General features: G+C 35.8%; 2 protein-coding genes across 3 annotated transcripts in view; one reads left to right on the top strand and one right to left on the bottom strand.

The window, feature by feature from the left end:
- The first annotated feature begins 15,186 nt into the window (after window positions 1-15,186).
- On the top strand, window positions 15,187-20,590 carry LOC104898393 (hypothetical protein). Of its 2 annotated transcripts, none has more exons than XM_048647958.2 (6): window positions 15,187-15,868; window positions 17,544-17,681; window positions 17,842-17,919; window positions 18,995-19,060; window positions 19,206-19,271; window positions 19,358-19,529. In XM_048647958.2, the coding sequence occupies exons 1-6, from the start codon at window positions 15,482-15,484 to the stop codon at window positions 19,388-19,390; spliced, it is 768 nt and encodes a 255-aa protein (XP_048503915.1). In that variant the 5' UTR covers window positions 15,187-15,481; the 3' UTR covers window positions 19,391-19,529. The 2 variants fall into 2 exon arrangements, with proteins under 2 accessions (XP_048503915.1, XP_010683778.2); XM_010685476.3 differs by having other exon boundaries at window positions 15,189-15,868; window positions 19,368-20,590.
- Window positions 19,618-21,585, bottom strand: part of LOC130592048 (subtilisin-like protease SBT4.15) — a 26,642-nt gene continuing 24,674 nt past the window's right edge. The window contains exon 11 of the mRNA XM_057396128.1: window positions 19,618-21,468. Coding sequence (XP_057252111.1) covers window positions 20,918-21,468 — 551 coding nt within the window. The 3' untranslated portion in view covers window positions 19,618-20,917. The remainder of the gene's footprint in view (window positions 21,469-21,585) is intronic.

Raw genomic sequence — 21,585 nt, 5'->3', positions numbered from 1 at the left:
TATAAAAGACTTGCACTCTTTAGCAGAAATAAATGGAAGATAAGCAATTCATGAGATAGAAGAAAAATTGAAGAAAAAAGGAGAGAGCACCAATAGCTGGAAACCTAGAAAAATGTTCCCCACTCTCCCTTCCCCCCCCCCCCCTCCTGCCTTGGTTGGATTGTCTGCTCCTCTCGGGCAGGATCAAGGTACTTAAACGAATAAATGGCGAGGTAATTCAACTAGGGCTGAAGCGTCTTTCAAGTATGTGGTGAATTCGTGGAGCGGTTTTAGGGGAAATACTCCAAGTGCTTCCTCTCCACCAGCTCAGTTTAGTGAAGAAAATGAGGTATTCCTTCCAAAATCTGAAAGTGTTTGTTCTCCGTGGGCGACTGCCATTGTTTTGAAACCTTGTGGGATAACGTTTTCATCGGACTATTATGGATCTTAGGTAAAGAAATTATGGAAGCTCTCCAGGTCATACAATACGTTTCCGGTGGAAAAAGCTAATTACTTCCTCTGATCTTTATAGTTTACCCCCTTTCTTTTACAGAGTTTTAGGAGAAATAAGGTTGTGGCCTAGGTCATAGAAAAAATAGAAACTATTATTTTATAATAAAGTTGAATGTATATGTGATAAAAAGTTAGTGGTTCCACTCCAAAAATGGAAACAAAAGAAAGGGGTAAACTAACAAAGGGCATCCCAAATAGAAATACGGGTAAACTAATAAAGATCGGAGGGAATACATTAGTAACATCTGAAGAGGAATCTGGGAAAATTCTATCCTTCGGACTTTGGTTCCTAAATGGTATGTTCATTGCAGTAAAGTAATGGGTGCCTGGTTTCAAACGTGTTGAGATCCTCTAGAGTTTCAAACCATCTATTAATAGAGTTTCAATAATTCCGTTATGGATTGAGTTACCTGGACTCCCGAAAGAATTTATACTGAGAGTATGCTAAGGCAAGGCAAATTGGGAATTTCTTAGGCTCTACATAAAGGGTGACCTAAAATCAATTGCGGAAGGGAAGTTCAAATTTGTAAGAATACCGACAATGATTGATATAGCAAAATCCACTAGTGGAAAAATCCCCTTCCGATCAAAATCGGGCTTACTTATTCGGTTTTGGTCCAAATCGAATGGGCCCGGATCAGCTGGCAAAAGTAGTTGATATGGTTGAAAATAGGTCAGTTGACCGGTCAACCGATTCGATTTTAGTCGAAAACTGGATCTATTGACCGGTCAACTTATCCGATTTTAGTCGAAAACCGCATTAGTTGATTGGTCAACCAACCGATGAGTAAAAAAAAAAAGACAACTAGATTTGCAGAAATGAAGGAAAAAAAAAAGAATAAACGATAAAAAAGAAAAAAATGTCGAAAGGTTGAGAATTTCAGAACGAAAAAATTAGAGTTGATCATTTTGGCCCGACCCGATTTTGGGCAGATTTTTTTCGGCCCGCGGTCGAGCTTGATCAGCCCGATTTTTTTTTGGCTTTGGGCAAGCCAAAAAGCTAATTTTGGCCCGAAATAGAAGGCTTTGGGCATAAAAATTCGACCCGAATTTTGGCCCGACCCGACCAATGGGTATTTTTTTTTTTTGCCCCGGCCCGACCCATGATCACCTCTAGAAAAAATAAAAATGAACGAAAATTACAAAAAATGAACTAGATGTAACTAAAAAACGAAAATTACAAAAATTGGACTAAATCTAACTAAAAATCGAAAATTACAGAAAATGGTAGAAAAATGAACGACGAAGGAAAATTATAAAATGAAATCTAACTAAATCTGGAATTACAATGAAGATTTGCAAAGCTATAAATAAACGAAAATTATAACCTAAATATACAAAAGCGAAATCTAACTACAAAAAAAAACGATTTTTCACCATATATTCCTGACAATTTTTTTTACACCATATACCCTTTCCACTTTTGAAATTCACCATATACTTTTCACTTTTCAAAAAATACGTTCATTTACCCTTAATGACTAACGGCGTTAAACTCCGTTAGTCATTACTCCCTAAACTCTCCTTTAATCCTAATTAACCAACTTAAATCTAAGCCTAACACTAACCCTAACCTCTAATCTAATACTCTAACCTTAAACACCTCTCCCCCACCCTAACCCTAACCCACCCTAACCTTAAGTAAACCCTAACTCTCTCTCCCTAACCTACCACTAGCGCCACCAGCACTCCCTAACGCCACCACTTAACCCCACCAGGCCCCCTCCCCCATAGACCCACCTCCCCCTCTCCCGCCACCCTTACGCACAGCAACACCCTCGTCGGAAAAATGCACACCCCCATGTTCTCCCTCTCCTCTGTTTTTCGTCGGAACACTCTCTCTCCTCTATTTTTCGTCGGAACACTCTTTCTCTCCTCTGTATTTTGGTCGGTCCTCTTTTTTCGAAGGGGAGGGATTCTGCGAGATTCGAAGGGGAGGGGGGATGTGGGAGTGTGTTTAGGGTTTTGTGGAATTCACAGAGGAGGGAGGGGATGTTCGTGGAAGTGAGAAAGAACAAAGGAGAGTGTAAATGGGAGAAATTTAGCTTTTCAAGGGAATGTGGTGAATGGACTGAGAATTTAGGGTTTGGGAAATAAAAGGGGGAGTGACGAGGTGGGCCACGTGCAATAATCTGGGCTGCGTGTAGTGATCTGGGCCGTGTTTCTTATATGGACCAAGGGGATTAACTGAACCGATCATTTCAATCGGATCAGTTAATACAAAACCGGATCAGTTAATAAACTGATCCGATTCACTAAAGGACCGAATCCATTTCTTTGCGCAACTTTCCCTCCCAATTTGCGGATTTTCGGATCCGATTTTGTAAAAACTGGATCGGTTACTAAGTGACATATAAGGTTTTTTTCCACTAGTGATCTAAGAAACACTCGATCTGGATTGGGAACGTTAAGCAAAATACATTTCAACTACTGGCCGGAATTTTGCTTTGCTTTCAAATAGATAAACATGTCGGTGATTGCACAACCGCTAAAAAAAATGGCAAACAAAGTATGGCTAGTCCTAAGGAAGGAGATATTAGTAAAGGCCATAATTTGACAAGCACGCAACCCAAAGGAAAAAAAGGGTGCGGAAAACCTGCAATGGTGTGTTGTCCAAAACACAAAAAAGCAGAAAGAACATGTAGTGCAATCTAATCCCTCCGCGCATCATAGAGACTTAGTATATCTGGCACTCGGAAAAGAAAATGAAACAAATCCTTTAGCATACGAAAAATATGGAAGATAATAATGTGTTCCAAGAGGATGTGAAAAGTCCAATCTCATATTTTCCTACTTTGTTTTCTTTGTAAAGTTTTCATATCCTATATAATCTCCCCCCCATTTTGGGTTCTCTTAAACATCACTCCTAAAAAGTGCATGCTTTCTCTATCCTCCTCATTTATACTTCTAGCTCTCTCTCCCCAAAACACTATGGTTTAAATAGTCGATCTCCCAATCCAAGAAGAAAGAGAGGGACCTCTCTCTATCCCCATACCTTTTTGGCCTGACCTTCAATAGGGGATTTCTAATGCCCCGAATTGTTACCCTGAAATCAATCACTCCAACTCTCTTAAGCTTCATCTCTCATTCTCGTGGGTCGACGACAATGACTTTCCCATAAATTTGGATCAACAAGTTCTCTTGCTTCCGCCAAGGTTATATAGGGGGATGGATTGCCGAAGTCATACCAAAATTTGCGTATGGTGCAACAAGAAGATATGTAAGGTTGGTTCCTGCTCACGTTCTCAGATTGCGGTTGTGATGCAAATTAATAAGGTAGTAAGGGATGGTAGTGGGGCGGGTCAAGTAAGAGACCTTCCCCGTCCCCGCCCAACTGGGGTGGGGATAGGTCTAGATATGGCGAGGATGAGAATCAAAATCATACCCGCAATGGGTGGTGAAGCGGGTGTGAATTTTATGCTATACCTGCACTATCCGTGCCCACACTATCGCTCCGCCCCATCTCTTCCCCGCATATTTATTATTAAAATCCTATTTATATACTTTTATTATATAAGTGGGTGTGGATAAATTGGGTACAACGCGGGTGCGAAGCGGGTGCGGGTACCCATGTGGGCAGTGGGGCAGGGATGCATTTAAATACGTACCTGTTATGGGGGGGATGCGTCTGGAATTTTTCACCACAGTAGGTGGTGGGACAGAGATGGGGATGAGAATTTTATACGAGTACGGGTGTGGAGGGACCATCTTCAGTACCCGCCCCGCCCAATTGCCATCCCTAGACTAGTAGGACTAACTCTGAAACGGTGGATAGAACATTTAATAAGGGAGTTAGCATGGATCCCAGTTCCATGGGAACTCCAATTCATCTTAGACCTGATTCCCGTTCTCCTCACATCCGAAAACTTCTCACAATTACAGAGAATTGGGGAGTGATGCAATCGGGAGGATTAACAAATAACTCAAAATAATGGTTTCATGTAACATCGACATGCAACAAGATAAAATTGAAGGGTGCATGGGGGGCTCTGAAAGAAATGGGATCATTGTCGAGCCTCAAGTTGAGAATCCTCGACGAGGAAGATCCAATACTAGAAGTTCATAAAGAAGATCTAGTTCCACCATAACTATCTAGGAAGGACGCCACCAATTAATATTGGTATGCCGATTTTGCTATGAAATGCAAGATGGGTGGCGTGCCCTAATTTCTGCCGAAATATGAAGAAACTATTAAAAGATCACAACCCTGATATGGTGGTGTTAACTGAAACTCATGTGGGAAGAGAAACTATGGAAAAAATAGTCGAAAGCTTGCCATTTAACTCGTTTGATACAATTGATCATTGTGGCATGTTTGTTCTCATATTGTGGAACAATGGTGTTATGTCATTTACTGTTATCACAAAAGAGGGTAGAGCAATCCATGATATTATTAAAGTACAAAATTCTAAGCCTTTTTTTTTCCAGTTATTTACGCTCATACAAAGCATAGAGGAAGAGTAGAGATGTGGAACAATTTAGAGAATATGAGTACTACTGTGGAGTTATCTTGGGGTTTTTTTGTGGGATTTCAATCAAATTGTGGAAGCCAACGAAAAAATTGAATGAAGGAAGATAAATAAGAGAATGTTGAGAGAACAATGAACAATTGCAACCTTTCAGACTTGTGCGGGTAGCAAATTTACATGGTATAATAAAACAAAAGATGCTCCGATATATGAAAGGCGATTGATTTTGGGCTTCTTCGAACTGGATTCATGAATATCACACGTATCCGGTTACGAATTTGCTAAGAACGTCCTCGAGCCACAACCAGGTCTTTCTCAAGCTTAATAATAGATTAGTTATCTTTGGGCCAAAACCCTTCAAATTTGAGCCACATTGGGTAACTATTCTGTCTTTTAGTTCTCCGGTTATGAGAAATGGGACCATTTTCTTGGTCAATTTCAAGAGAATTTGGCTGCACTAAGTGACGACATTCCTAATTGGGCCAAAACCCATGATAAACTCCACAAGAAAAAAAATTGTTAGACCGTTTAAAAAAGTACCCAATATGCTCTTGAAAATAACCCGAATAACGCATTCCTTCTAAATTTACTTGTTAAGGAGTGGAATGAGATTCTTCTTTAAGAAGAAATTTACTGGCACACTCGTTCTAGGTCTAATTGGGTTATGGAGGGGTATAGAAACACCAATTTTTTTCAGCTATCTGCTACCATTAGGAGAAAAATCAAATCGTATTAATTTACTAAAATCTGACGTGGGAATTGAAATTGTGAACCAAAAGGAAATCGAGGATGAATTTAATAATGCAACCTAAAATTGTCTAAAAACTATATACAGAAATTACTTATCAGTCACTCTCTGTGTCTTGGAAAATGAAAAAGCAACATATCGTCTCTCGCTCCTCCGCCGAGGCTGAGTAACGCTTTATGGCTACTACTACTTGTGAGTTGATCTAGCTCAAGGCTTTGTTTGTTAGTCTTGGTATTGCTTATTCGCGTGCTATGCAAGTCTTTTGTGATAGCCACTTAACTTTATATATTGCGAAAAATCCAGTTTTTCATGAACGCATAAAGTATATTGAGGTGGATTGTCACTTTGTTCATGACACCATTCAGGCTGGGGTCATCTCCACTCATCATGTTTCTACTATGGAATAACTTGCTGATTTATTTATCAAAGCCTTAGGAAAACGTCAATTTCAATATATGCCTTTTCCTTTGCATATATATATATATATATATATATATATATATATATATATATTAATATATAATATATATATATATATATTGTATTTGTTATATTAGAGAGTATTATTTTTTGAATCCCGTTATCTTTATAATAATACACTTGAGTTCAATACAATAAAGGAAAACACAATTCCTGGCCTACACTCTGTTGCTTTTTCAGTTAGTGGATGATTATTTCAAGATCAGGATCAATTGGAACTTGAGTACCTGTTGTTTTAGACTTGGACATAAAAGAAACAAAGAAAAATGTGTAGTGAGATTGCGTCAATCGGAACTTGAAGTTCCAATGAGACAACAAAATAGTTCAAATAATTAATCAAAAAGCTAAAAAAACTAGCCGTCTCCCCGACAATGACACCAAAAAATTGATGAGTTTGAAAAGTAATACCACAAGTGCATGATGTCTGTTGTTGGCACAAACTTATCAAATACGGGTTGATCCCACAGGGAGAGGATTTTTATCGATTTCCACTTAATTATAATAAACTATCTCAGAAAAACGAATGTTTGATTTGAACAAATAATTAAACTAGAAGCAAGTAATATCAAAATGTTGGTTTAATCAATAAATTAAAAGTCTAGGGCATACGTTTGGTCAATCATGCTCATACCATTCAAAGAATACAAATCAATCCAATAATAATAACTAGAGGGCGAGTAATAAAATATGGTTAATCCTTCGGTCAGGTATTAACACTTTCAATTCAACCTATGCAGTACGATCGCTAACATATTCAGAATTGCCAATTGTAATAAGCCTCTAAGAATATGATCTTTCAATTTTAATTCCTATTAGCAATTTAATTAACTCTTGATATTGGTCAATTACGAGAATCAAACTATTTAAGACTTATCAATTGTAATTACTCACATGCAACTCTAATCTATAAATCTATCAATTTCAAAGTAAAAATATCATGGTATAAACATGACTTTCCTCCCTTTACCCTAGAAAAGAGACTACTCACTCATAATTAAAATAACTAAAGTAAAATCAATAATTAACCTAGAATTCATGATTAAGAAATAATGAAAACAATAGTAACAAACAATAATAATAAAGAAGAAAACAATATCAAATATTAATGAAGAAGAATGCAATGAAAAATACCTCTAAAATTTAAATTAATGGAAGAGAAGCAAAAACTAGGGTTGTAATTAACACCCCGATAATTCTCTCTTTTTAGAAAATACTTTTATAATGAATAAGTAGAGAATTACCTAAGTATTATCGCCCGTGTGATAACGTATCGTCTTATTCAAAATTTTGCAGCGGAAAACAATTAACTAACCTTTAACTTTATTAAAACTTCAATAAATAAATAAACAAGTGTTTAGAACTTAAACAATCTAATTTAACCAACTCAAACAAATTAAACTTAATAAAATATGCAGAATGTAAACTATACTAGTTACACATTCTCTCCATTCCAGATTCCCGATGATGCACATTGGCGAACCTGTAATGTCAGTGCTATACTGAATCTGCTTACCAAAATGATCATCACAGGATCAATAAGGCAAAACCATGATCACACACACAAACAAAGCACGTAATTAGCAAAGCTGAGTACTATATACTAAACATAAGCATTCCTAACATGATGCTAAAGAATAATGTGCAGGGACAAATAATAATATAATCATATAACATTCTGCAGACAACTTTTACTGAACTAAACTCTAAACATCTTTTTATTACTTTAAAATGAAATAGTTATTGGACCAAACTGTCCTACCAAAAATGCTTTCACTAAGAAGAAGAAATCCGGTAGCTACCATGTATCCCAGAATGACCTGCGATATCGAGGAACCTTTGAAATAAAAGAGGGATGGTGATCAATCCATTCCTAGATAAAGCCATGGCAAACTCACCATGTACTCCAACTCCCCATGTCCAACTCTAGACGTGCACTGGTCTAAAGTCTACAACTATTCTCGTCACACTTTATGTTAATACCAATTATTACTTGTTATGACACACACATACAAGCAACACATAAATAATCAAATAATCACAATGAACTTCTTTTATCTTAGGATTTAATAAGTGATCACAACTTACAACCCAAACTTAATTTTCCTTTAATCCAATCCATCTTATTTGTCGAACCTAGCCAACAATCCAACTTACCTTTACATAGGCATAACTCCAACTTACCAAATAAGGCCCACAGTCTCATAAGATAAAAATAATACTTGTCAGGAATACATGAATAACATGATTCAATCTCTACAACGTATATTTATTCCTCATGCGACACTACTACAAAAAAGCCTAAAGAGACCCCCCTAAAATCTCATTTAGAGACCACATGAGAGGTGGTCTACAGCTCACAGGTCTCTCAGGATAAATAACCACTTTGCGGGTGGTTTCTTAATTTGATAGAAGAGACCACTTCATTAAAATAAGTGGTTATTTATGAATTTAAATAGGGAAAAAAGAAGAAGGATAAGGCGCCACATTTTACAGATAGGTGGTCTTTTTTATCTTACAAAGAAATCATTTTATTATCGCGAATTAATAAATAAACTTTCTCTTCATGCTTGTATCAAATATCAGTGGCGTATCCAGGAATTGAGCCACGTGGGTTCGGAATTGCTGGAACATAAATTCTAAATTACATACATTTTATTATCGAGAGTTATAGTTTTTAAAGAAAAGGAAACTTTCAACAATTGTATATAACAAAACTTCCATTCTTGATTAGCAACTACTGCACATATGAAATCTGAATGACTAATAATGAACAACTAATCAACACGGCGACAACACTAAAAAGCTCTTTGCATTTTGGGTGATATTGAGCTCTGTCACGAATTTTGTTAGAAGTAATGTATAAAAATAAAAAATTAATGTATGCACTTTTAGTTTAAAATGCACAGTTAAAAAATTATAAAAATATATAACATTAATTTTTTACATTTTAACACACTTCTCATTACATATCATATAAACATATGAGTAGCGAATCAAGTAATCGGCAAAACGAATTTTTGACTAACTTTACTTAGGGCCTGTTATCCCCAACTTATTTTTTAGTTCAGTTCCATTCAATTCAGTTCAGTTCAGTTAGGTTAGTTCAGTTCAGTTCAGCTCTGGACAATACTTTTACTCTTACATATCACTATTCATTTCAGTTTTTATGTCGAAGATAGAACAGACCCTTAGTGCATAATTAATTTAAATTAAGCTAGAGAAAGAGGAAAAGATTTAAACCAAATTCATTATCTTCTCAAATCTCACATGTATTTCATCAAGTCTATACACATTATAAAAGTTGTTTGTGAATAGGAAACTATCTTCAAATAACATTTCTAAACAATAGCAACAATAGCAAAGGATATCTTAAATATCCTAACATAAAGAAAAAGAAGAGCGAGGAAAAAGAAAAAGAAGGCATTGAATAGCGAGGGAAAAAAAAAGACACTGGAATAAAACTTCCTCTACGGAATCGATCCAGCGACCACCTTGCGTATGACAAGTTAAGTTAACCTTGCACGCAGAGGTTACCACAATAGTATATTTAACATAATATACGTGTTTTGTTTAATATAACGGTTTTTATTTTGCAGTTTCTTCATGTTTTTTACCCGGATCCGCGTGGGTTCAGTTGAACCCACACTGGATCCGCCACTGTCAAATATTCCATACAAACATACAATCTAGTATTCATATAAATCTCAAATCACATGCTTGCACACAGGCATAAAACAAGTAACAATCAAATATTAGAAATCACATATATATGAACATAACAAGTTCCTATACATGATACTAAATTTCTTTCCTCCTTAAATCATGATACTAATCACATATCACGCAATTATGTACGTACCTCGTGTATACTAGTCTGCAGGCCACTTTTAATCCCTTAAAAGTCTCCTACGAAATATTCTCCGCCTAGAAATCAATATAACCGAAATTAATACCCTTAAATAAAAATTATAGCAACTCTAAAATAGTTAAAATCCCTTAAATACGTTCAAAGCTGATTTTAATATCAAAACTTCAATTACTTTTAATCCTAGCATAGTATGACATTCTACTAATTAAAACTCTTAAACTCCATTCATAAAACTTTCTGAAATTCCAGCAACTTTAAAAATAATAAACCTTCTTTAAAATATATAAAAATATTAAAATCATATCCAAATCAATCTCATAGTATCTAATATGCTACTATGGTTTTCTAGCAATTAAAACCCTTAAAATTCATGTTTTCATGATTAAAACTACAATCTAACCATAATAACAAATCTGAATTTTTATTCTTATAATTTAAAATATATATGAATCAAGATTACTACTTAGTAAAACAGTAAATTAAACTAATAATCATGATTAACATTAAAAGAAACATAAAATATAGTCTTTAATGGAATCTTGAGGAAGAAGAAAAAAAAACAACCAACAAAGGAGGAGAACAAAGAGGCGCCGAGCAAAAGGACGCAGAACAGAAGCAGCAGCAGCCGGCGATGGTATGGGTGATTTCGAACAATTGGTGAGGTTTCTTGTTGAAGAAGAAACGTTACTTGAACAAGAAGAAAAGAGTTTGAGAGGAGAAGAAAAGAACGTGCAAAGAGGAGAGAGAAAGGTCGAGTGAAGAATGGCGTGAAGGAGAGGGCAATTTAGATCCTGCACCAGGGTGTAGGATGAGGAACCTACACCTTGGCCAAAACTACGTAGTTTTGATGCTTTTAGGAGGGCCAAAATTTGGCAGGCCTTTTGGCAGAATTTTTAGGTGGGCCAGCTCTTTCTCTCTCATCACTCACTCATCACTACTTTTCTTTCTTCCATCATCTTTTTCTCTCTCATTTATTTTTCAAGAACCATTTCAATTATCCTCTCTCATTTATTTTGTTCTTCATTTATTTCCCCTTATTTTCATTCATTTCTATTTTAAATTTCCAAATGTTATATTTGATTTTATATTCTGTTTTGCATTTTTAAAACTTTTTTTAATGTACAAATGCATATGGTTTGATGTACAATAATATACGAGTGTACATTTGGGGATTTTCAGTGATCAAAGTATTGACCATCAGTGTACATTGTGATTTATCCTTATTTACGTTGGTTGCGGAACCTTTTTTTTATTATTAGCTCCACCTACAGTTGCATGTACATGCACGTACATTGCATGTACACTTTGTTGACATTCATGTACATTAAGTGGGTTACAATCATGTTGTTATGTGTTGACCTTTTAATCTAGTACCCATATTGAGTTTTTTTTTTGTTTTTTTTGTGTCTATAGAATATGTTATGCATGCATGTTAGTGAAGCTAATGTATATTTAGTCATACACAATGATCATTAACGCAATTTAATGTACACAGAACAAAGTCAGCTCTATAAATAACTTGAACATTCAGTCATAACAACATTGTACATTCAGGCTTAATAATTGAACAATCTTGCTAGAATAATTGTACATTGAGTCATATCCAGTGAACATTCAATCAAACAAAATGTATCCTTATTTTCAGTGATCAAAGTAATCATCAGTGTACATTGTGATTTATCCTTATTTACGTTGGTTGCGGTACCTTTTTTTATTATTAGCTCCACATACAGTTGCATGTACATGCACGTACCTTGCATGTACACTTTGTTGCATTCATGTACTTAACTGGGTTACAATCATGTTGTTATGTATTGACCTTTTGTTTATACCCATATTGAGTTTTTTTTGTGGCACCTGGAGCACTATGAGGTATAGGACAGTAATTGTACATATTGAATTTCATTAGCGAACAAACATCAACACACCAGTGTACAAAGATTGCAAATTACTCACTTGACATCAGCTTTAGAAATTGGGTTACTTTTATTCTATTATGTTTCTTTGTACATTCTTAGCTTCGTGGTTGTTCATTAACAAAATCAAAATGTACAATGACATCTCCCCATAAAATCGTCAAAACACACAATGAACAATAATAGACATCCAAAACAAAAAAAAACTCAATACGAGTATTAAAACAAAAGGTCAACACATAACAACATGATTGTAACGTTAACCCAGTTAATGTACATGAATGTCAACAAAGTGTACATGCTAGGTACGTGCATGTACATGCAACTGTAGGTGGAGCTAATAATAATAAAAAAGGTACCGCAACCAACATAAACAAGGATAAATCACAATGTACACTGATGGTCATTACTTTGATCACTGAAAATCCCAAAATGTACACTCGTATATTATTGTACATCAAACCATATGCATTTGTACATCAAAAAAAGTTTTAAAAATGCAAAACATAAAATAAAATCAAATATCAACATTTGGAAATCTATAATACAAATGAATGAAAATAAGGAAGAAATAAATGAAGAACAAAATAAATGAGAGAGAGAGAATTGAAATGGTGCTTGAAAAATAAATGAGAGAAAAAGGGAGGGAATGAGTGAGTGATGAGAGAGAAAGAGCTGACCCACTTTCATAAATACTACCAAAAGCCTGCCAACTTTTGGCTCCCCTAAAACCATCAAAACTACGTAGTTTTGGACAAGGTGTAGGATGCTCATCCTACACCTTGGTGTATAATCTACGGATTGGAAGGAGAGAGGGAAAAATAATAATCTTGTGTGGGGTAAAATAATTGGGTATTAGGATATTTATAAAAGGCTTCCTTTTTGGGCTTAGGAAAAAGAGATCGATAAAGTTTAATGAAAATTGATGATGAACAAGATAAATAATTTGGGACTTTAATCATCAATATGACTCTTTTTCCTTTATCCTTTTAGGATTTTTAGGTTCCCCAATTCCATTAGACTTCTTTTTCAATATAAATTAGTATTTAAAACTTTTATCAAAGCATGCTTAATTATAATATTTTCAACTTTATTAAGTCATGAAAATAATTTTATTTGACTTTTAAAATAGTCAACCTTTTTAAATAGTCAAATCATTTTAAAACTAATTTGTGTTTAAATATAAATATATATAAATACTAAAACATATTTATAAAGTCCTTTAAAATTATGGGGATTACAAGGGTTCCAAGGAAAGAGATGAAGAGGAAACGTAATACTCAAAACTAGGAAAATAAAAGTGTGCGAGAATAAAAGTCAATCCCTCTTTTTGTATATAATACCTAATGTAACCAAATAAAATAGACTCCTCCTCCAATTAGGAATAGAAAATAAAGTCACAAAGGAAAACAAGGAGAGAGAGGCGTGGAATCCTTAGCCGCCACTCGGCCAAACCTGCGCCCGCAGGTCTAGAGGCCGTGGAATCCTGCGGGTGGGAAGTACCGACGTGGAGGAAGTCATCGTCGAAGCTGCGGGCGGGTATGTAGTACCGACATGGAGGAAGTCGTCGTAGAAGTCGTGGGCGGGGGAATTAGCGCAACAAGGACCCTGCGGCCAGATTCTCAGCGCTGTAACTTTTACTCTAGAGTGAACTATGGGGAGTGTGACTTGTCGATTAGAAGCTCTTTGAGTCCGCTTTCAAACCCAATTGGAATCGCATCAATCCAATGTATAGAAATCAAGATATGACCAAAACAGTGAACATGTGTCATCTTCATCATTTCGTGACTATTGAATTTCTTCGATTACAACTTCTTTTCGTACTTAGAAGGCTCCTCATCGGAGCTAAGAACACTTCATTCAACACTAAAGCTCGCATAAAAACATCCACAAGCATAGCTCCTCAGTCTACAATATCGATTCATCGACTTCCACTTCAACTATCATCCAATTCGCCCGTATTTACTTCGAATGCATCCAAATAGCTATGAAACTACCTGCAACATAATGAAAACCACAAACAAAGTGTAATATATCCCAAAATGAATAAATTATGCAAAAGACACCTAAAATGAAACTATATGAACTAAAATGATCTAATAATGCAACCTAAAAATGCCTAAAAACTATATGCAAAAGTCAATCTCCCGTGTCTTGGAAAATGAAAAAGCAACATACCGTCTCTCGCTCCTCCGCCGAAGTTGAGTATCGCTTTACGGCTACTACTACTTGTGAGTTGATCTGGCTCAAGGCTTTGCTTGTTAGTCTTGGTATTGCTCATCCGCGTGCTATGCAACTCTTTTGTGATAGCCAGACAACTTTATATATTGCGCAAAATCCAGTTTTTCATGAGCGCACGAAGTATATTGAGGTGGATTGTCGCTTTGTTCGTGACACCATTCAGGCTGGGGTCATCTCCACTCATCATGTTTCTACTACGGAACAACTTGCTGATCTTATTACTAAAGCCTTAGGGAAACGTCAAAAATCAATATCTCTTGCGCAAGTTAGGCTCTTGGGCCTTTCCCTTTGTATGTATTGTATTTGTTATATTAGAGGGTATTATTTTACCATTAGGTTATATATAAGAAAAACGAAATTCCTACTCTCTATAACTTATAATATCATCTCATAATCTATTTATCACCTTGTCATGAAATAACCCAAAATATTTTACTAAATAATAATTATGAGTGCAACCTCATATTTTTTCCAATCATATCTTATGATGTTTTTACATGAGCCAAAAATACACAATGGGGGTGGCCTGGTGCCTGGTGCCTGGTGCGTACTTGGCCATGCTTAGTGCTCTTATACGAAGTTAAGGATATGTATCACTACTTCATCAGTGACATAAACTGGCAGTTCCCCTTTTCACAAAAAAAAAAAAAAAAAAACTTGTAAATACTTGTAACAAAAAAATAATAGATTTATTCCCCCAAGATCTGAAAGAGGTGGTACCATGAGGGAACAACGTAAGAGTAAGTGTCCAGCGTGGAAGAAAGGACACGTGTCAATCAGAGATACCCTAAAGTTGCCTACACTTCACATGTGTCCACTTTGAAATGGAGTTATACACCTGGCTTTCCTACCCCCCACGCGACTTGTGAAATTCCTAAACTACCCCTCTTCTGCCGCCCTCACATCCTGACCAAAAAAATATCTCAACCTCACATAAAATTATTTATACCACTATAGTAGTATACAATATTTTCATAATAGTTGGCCCCTATAAATTGGAAATAATTTTTTTGGTGCAATCCTTACTTTTCTTAGCTTGTCAGTAACTAATAGCAAATAATACACCAATACATAGTACTAGAAATATTGTCCATTGTTTTTTCTACCATGAAGTATATTATAACTATATAGATTAATAGATATACATGGACCTTACAATTTAGTCTCATTATATTACACAAGTAACGTTATATATTTAAGGGTTTAGTTGTTTATTATTAGACCTACTTTTAATTTTTGTTGTAGTTAGTAAGGAGGAATTAATATCATGATAAGTTTAAGCGGTGAGTCTAGCGATGCCTCTTCTGAGGCATCTACTGGTGGTGGTAGGGAGTTTGAGATAGCAAGAGTTTTGGCTAGCTTAGGGAACAATAATGATATTGATCATGAGGCGGCGGCCGCGGCGGAAGAGGAGGAGGAGGAGGAGGAGGTGGTGGTTAAAGAAAGTAGTGGCGGCCGTGGCGGCGGCTGCGGTGAGTGTATGGAAGGACAAGGATTTGATGGTAATAATAGGTGGGGGAGTAAAGGGAAGCGGTGGAATAATAGTAATAGTAATAGTAATAGTAATAATAATAATAAGCGTGTTAAGGAGGTTTCTTCATTGTCACAACTTCATTCTTCTTGTCATTCTCCTTTGCCTTTTGATCTAAATCTGGTACGTATTTTTCTCTTTTTTTTGCTTTGTACTAGTATGTTTTTGCCTTTGATTGTTTTCTGTAGAGATAGCTAGAAAGCATGATTAATGGTCATCATGTAGACGATTATGCATGGTACGACATTTAACATTTACATCCGGTCTGCATGCATGTACATGTATCGATCCTCTCACATCTCTTCATGTGGAGATCAAGAAGCACATATATGATGCATGAAAAAACGAGGGATAGATGTACTATGCTTTTGGCAAGATCGTGTTATAATTTTTGAGCCCGTATGCTCATTATATACTATCTCCGTTTCTGCGACGATTTGACATAAAATATGAGTAGAAAATGTCTAATCATTGTAAATAATATAAAACAGAGATAGTAGTCAAGATCTTAAATATAAAAATATTATGCATAGTTTGTAAAATTATAAATAATGCATTCTACAAAATATATCGATCATTGTTAAAATATTTTTGACAAATAAAACTTGGGTGGAATATACAGAACTTGTAGCAGATTTGAGTTATATTTTGGTTGGTTCATCTATGATATTAACTGGACTGATGCACATGTACATCCCTTATGTAATATCACCTTATTATGAGTTCACTGACTAAACTAATAAGAAATGACAATTGTTTATATTGATTGGTGGGTAAATTTGTTGCTACTCGTTACTCCCACTTTTTTTTGTTAAAAAATTGGTATATAATATATAAACTCACGATATTGGCTGGTTAGAAAATTTAATAGTCATATATATAAGCCACACCTCCTCTAAAACGAAACCCATGGTAAAGGGTTTCCCTCTGTCACTTTTTCCTTTTATTTTATTTTAAGCATGATATATAAATAAGGATGAATGTGCCTTATTAGTTGGAATCAATATTGCCATATCTGATTAATTAATGCACTATTTGTTTCCCCTCAAAAAAAAATATTGCCATATCTGGTGACTAATAAGGTTAGAGTACACCGAGTAAGGGTTAGTCTCGTATAGACATAGTGAAAGTTTGGCCTTATGATTTTAATTAGATTATGAAATCAAACTTCATTATGAGCTTTTTGGGGATGAGGTTCTTCTTATTATCCCGACCTAAAAACTTGACTGATTATACATGTAAAAGATGTTATTTTAGTAGCGTTCTTGCTCTTACTTATGAAAATAAGGAGAATGTCACCCTAAAATATCTAATAAAAAATTGATCCTACAAACTTTTACGATTAAACAATATAATAGAAATACTCGTTTCCTATCACTAAATGATAGGGGGGACACATGTCACTTTACCTTTCATAAGTTTGAAAAACCTTAAAGTTATATTGTGAATTTGTGATATAAGAGAATATTTTTAGAGTCATATATTTTTTATATTAGAATCATAATATCTTTAAGTTGGTACCTCTTTCATTACTTATCAATGTTTTTATTTAGAATCTTGATTCTTGATTCTTGATACTATTTAGAATTACATAGAATTATTTCTTAAGATTTTCCCAATAGGTAAGAAAATCATAGTTATGTGTGGTCTGATTTGATTTGTCAAATGTTATAATCTTTTACTAATACGTAACATATATTAATAGTCAATGATGTGCATCGACCAATATTGTGCAAGTCAAATTAAGATGAGTTTACATAATGCACAAGTATTTATCGTTCTTTTCTTATGAATATAGGATCAAGCTACTGTATTTCAAGATGAGTTTTGTGTGGATAATGATGTGAAAGTTGAGGAAGTTTACGAATCAGCTGAAGCTGGTCCTGTTCGCAATCAACCGTATAATGGTGGGAGGTCAAGACATAATCTAACTGAGGTACTTCGCATACAATTAATATACGTTGAGTTAAACTATTTAGAGAACTGTTCTCTACGAAACATGAGAACATATATATACTTTGAATCTTCCTTTTCTATTTCGTGATCTGATTAACCTTTACTAGCCTTTTGTTTTTATGATGCACATTGTGATTTAGGCGGAAAAGGAAGCGAGAAGAGTACGTAGAATATTAGCTAATAGAGAATCAGCTAGACAAACAATACGTAGGAGACAGGTATTGATGAGGCACTATTTACTATTGCCATAGCAATATTTCCCTTACTACTATAGTTGCCTTGGAAAAATCGTTATGCTTTCGTTTCTACATATACTGAATATCCTGTGTCATTGCATAATCTTTGTAACAAGCATACATTATGATAAATGCATGTTAAAGTATGTTCTGATAGAATCTGTGGCGCACACGGAAGTTTTGATGGACCCAAATAGTATCACAAAATTGCATAGTCATTGATAATTAATTGTACAAGTTTGTGAGAGCTCATGTCTCTCATTCACCTTGGTAGAACCCTTTGTTTCTACCTTTCCTACTATCTTGTGTGGAGCTCACTTGTTTGGCTCCCTCTTTCAACTCATGCACATACAACACATATTTATAGTTGTTGTAGTTCTAGTTTTTAGATTTCTCTACACTTGTCTAATACCTTTGATTTGTACAAGATGTTTCTAGATACATCACTTCATGTTTCATTACACATCTAGATTTTTCTAGACTAACCTCTAACATGTTCTATGCACGTCTAAATTTTCGTCTTCAATTGCCTACCACTACTTGTGTGCCACTTTATTGTATTGGTTGAAATTATTAGTATGGCCCGTAATCTTTAATCATATGTAACCAGTAAGACAAAGTTGCATATAAAGAGTGCACATAATGTGGGACAAATAATGTGAGTTTTGTTTATCATTTACTACTTTCATTCCACTGTAAAGCTAACATCTTTGATTTTGGAATGTCTTAAAATTAATCTGTTCTTCTCACTATTTTGTGGACATTTTCGATAATGGGATGTTTCATAGTTAAGTATACAACTTATATTCAATACTTATGCTAATTTTATCTTCTAGATTACCTTTTTTGCACTACCTCTTTTCCCTCAATCTCTGTGCACTTAGAAGAGATGTTAACTTAATAGTATGTGTGAGACGAAGTAAGGAGTATTTCTTCTCAGCTCCGCCCTTGTTGCTCACATGGAGTTCTTGTATGCAGAGCTTCGGCCTGTTTGTATTTTGACCTTATGCCATTGTGGTTCTGATGTCTAAACTCTTTAAGTATTCACATTTTCAAGGCTTATTATGAAGAACTAACAAGAAAAGCTGCAGAGTTGGCTTCTGAAAATGAGAGTTTAAAAAGAGTAAGTATGCTTTTCATCTCTGTGACATTGCTACAGACAATGGTTTTCTTGTTGCATTATAACATATGTATTTTTCAGTCTGATCTGAAACTGACAATCTCTCCGTTTCTCGCTTTCAATTACAATCTCATTGTGCGTCCAAAAGAGCAAGGAGTTGGCAGTCAAGGAGTTTCAGTCTCTTCATGTAACAAACAAAAATCTCAAGGGGAAGGTAAATCTGTTCATCATTATCATACTTCATTACAATAATTCATTATATGGTTTGACATAAACTATCACATATTTGACATTCCATAGTGTCATGCAGTTGTCTCAAACATTAGGCTTTAGACTTGGAGAAAGTAAGGAACAAGCTGAATCATCCTGTACTGAAACACAATATCTAGGAAACTGCTCACAATATATGTACAACACTTTATCAGCAAATTCTTTTGTATTCCCTGCATGTATGCCGCCCTCAGATTTGAACGTAGTATGTCAATCAAGCCAACAACTTTACAATCCCAACATGCTTACCGAGCAAGAGAATGCCTCGAATATCAGTGGACAAAATATGCCCTGGTGTATATTACCCTGTCCAGTGCTGCTTCCGGTATCCAGCATAAAGAACGGGAACCACCAACTTCCTTCTTTCCTTCTGAAAGATAAAGACGAAGGCAGTTCTGTTGATTCTAAACATGCTCATAGTCCGTGTTCAGTTATTCGTTGCCTACACAACTGTTCTGTGGTTATGCCAGAAGATAAGAGGAGTCCATTGTCGTGCTGCTCGAGAGGTAGGTTTTCCTTAGAGCGAGAGGATTGTATCACTCCACATTCTCAACTGAAGCCCGATTTTGATACTACACCAGAAAAGAAAAAAGAGCGCACTTTGGAGAATAAAGAGAGTAGTACAGTTGCAGGAGCAGAGGCCAGGAGAAAGCGGAAGGAGTTGATGAAACTGAAGGGCCGCCTCCACTGCCATCTGTTTGGGCGAGAAAATGGCTAAGATATGAACTTATATGTTCCTTATACTTATTTCTAACTCAGTGATGGACGTTTTATTCTCATTTTAAAGGGAATATACTTTCACCCCCCTCAGAGCCATGCACGACAGGGGACCTAATGATGCGCACGGTTGGTTGAACAAGGCTGTGAAGACATAATGGTGTACCATGCTGGTTGGATAAGACTCCAGTGGCTTACAATGGTTGGTAGTTACTTGCTTCTGTTGGTGGCTAAAAGAGCATTTAGTAAGGGGAAACCATTTTGTTTTGTAGGCTTTCATCAAAACAAGGGAGAGTTCAAGATCACTTGAAGCAAGTATGTGGCTGAAATTCTTAGGATTTTAGTAGTTTGTAAATTGATCTGTACTACTAGCAGGCTGTTTTCAAGAAATATTGTTATGTTGGCTTTCATCATGTATGGGCAAGACTGCATAGAAGTGAAGCCCAAGGTTTTTCTTCTTTTATAATGTTTTCATTTTTGAAATCGTAGTCGTTTTTATGCTAATGAAGCCCGAAAGTGGCTGAAACTTGAGATGTTTGTACGGAACGTTTCCATTGCCCAATGCTACATAGGAACTGACCAGATCTAGACCTTTGCAGGCTCTATATCGTGTTGTCGTCGTCTTGTTTTCATGTTATGGGTTGGTGGTTTCTTCTCTTTTCACATAGTAAAAGTCAATACAAGGTCAAATTTACAGCTGGGTTAGTGCTTTTTTCTGTTTTCATGTAGTATTGCCAATGCAAGTTCAAATTTACAGGTGACAAATGAACGAAAACGCGACTAGTTAGCACCAAAGAACCAATGAAGTTCAATCAATGAGACCGCGACCCCTAAATTAACGCTCCTAAGTAGAGGCTCAGACGATCCATTTTCTTAGACTATTGACCTGTAAATGACAACAGGACTTCTGACTCTATACTTGGAGTCATTCCACTCTAAGAATGCAGAGAGAGTATAAGGCGTATCATCAGTTATAGTCCCTTGGACCAGAACCTTGAAGGACTGTTTTTGGTGTGGCTTTGTGAATGTCAGCACATCAGGAATGACTTTGATAGCTAAACCCCTGGGTGATGTCACTGTGGCCTTGTAAACTGCAGGTCCGTATCCCACATGAGTCACAGACCGATGGAAAACTTTTGAAATTTTCGTGTCACTGGTGGGAAGTTGTACGTGCAACGACGGGTAATTCAGGCCATCGGCACCCTGGCCAGGCTTGACTTTCGAGCAGTTATAATGAACCTTTTTGTGCAACCCTTGGATGAGTGACAAGGTGGTTCCGTTGTACCCTTCCCTGCATAGGTACCGAATATAATCATTCCCTGAGAGGTCATAGATCAGGCCCGGATGGACTGCAGCAACAGGGTTGATCAACCCGGATCCTGAGTCCAATGGGTTCTCTGTGCCATTGCCGTTTACTGGTTTAGCTGCAGGGTGTACAGAAGAAAAACAATCAGCATCTTGTGTCATAAGTAAGCTATAGGAGAAATGTTGTGGTGGTAAAGGCCTGATTTGTCAAGTTTTGAACAGAACTTAAAAGATCA

The sequence above is a fragment of the Beta vulgaris genome, chromosome 7 (genome assembly GCF_026745355.1).
Source record: "Beta vulgaris subsp. vulgaris cultivar EL10 chromosome 7, EL10.2, whole genome shotgun sequence".
NCBI classification, from domain to species: Eukaryota; Viridiplantae; Streptophyta; class Magnoliopsida; order Caryophyllales; family Amaranthaceae; genus Beta; species Beta vulgaris.
Note: the sequence above shows the minus strand (reverse complement) of the source record. Positions and strands in the feature narration are given on the sequence as shown.

Coding starts and splice junctions, on each gene's coding strand:
- LOC104898393 (XM_010685476.3), top strand. CDS start 15,482: ATGATAAGTTTAAGCGGTGAGTCTAGCGATGCCTCTTCTGAGGCATCT. Junction 17,920..18,994: donor AAACAATACGTAGGAGACAG/GTATTGATGAGG, acceptor CACATTTTCAAG/GCTTATTATGAAGAACTAAC. Junction 19,272..19,367: donor ACAAAAATCTCAAGGGGAAG/GTAAATCTGTTC, acceptor AGTGTCATGCAG/TTGTCTCAAACATTAGGCTT.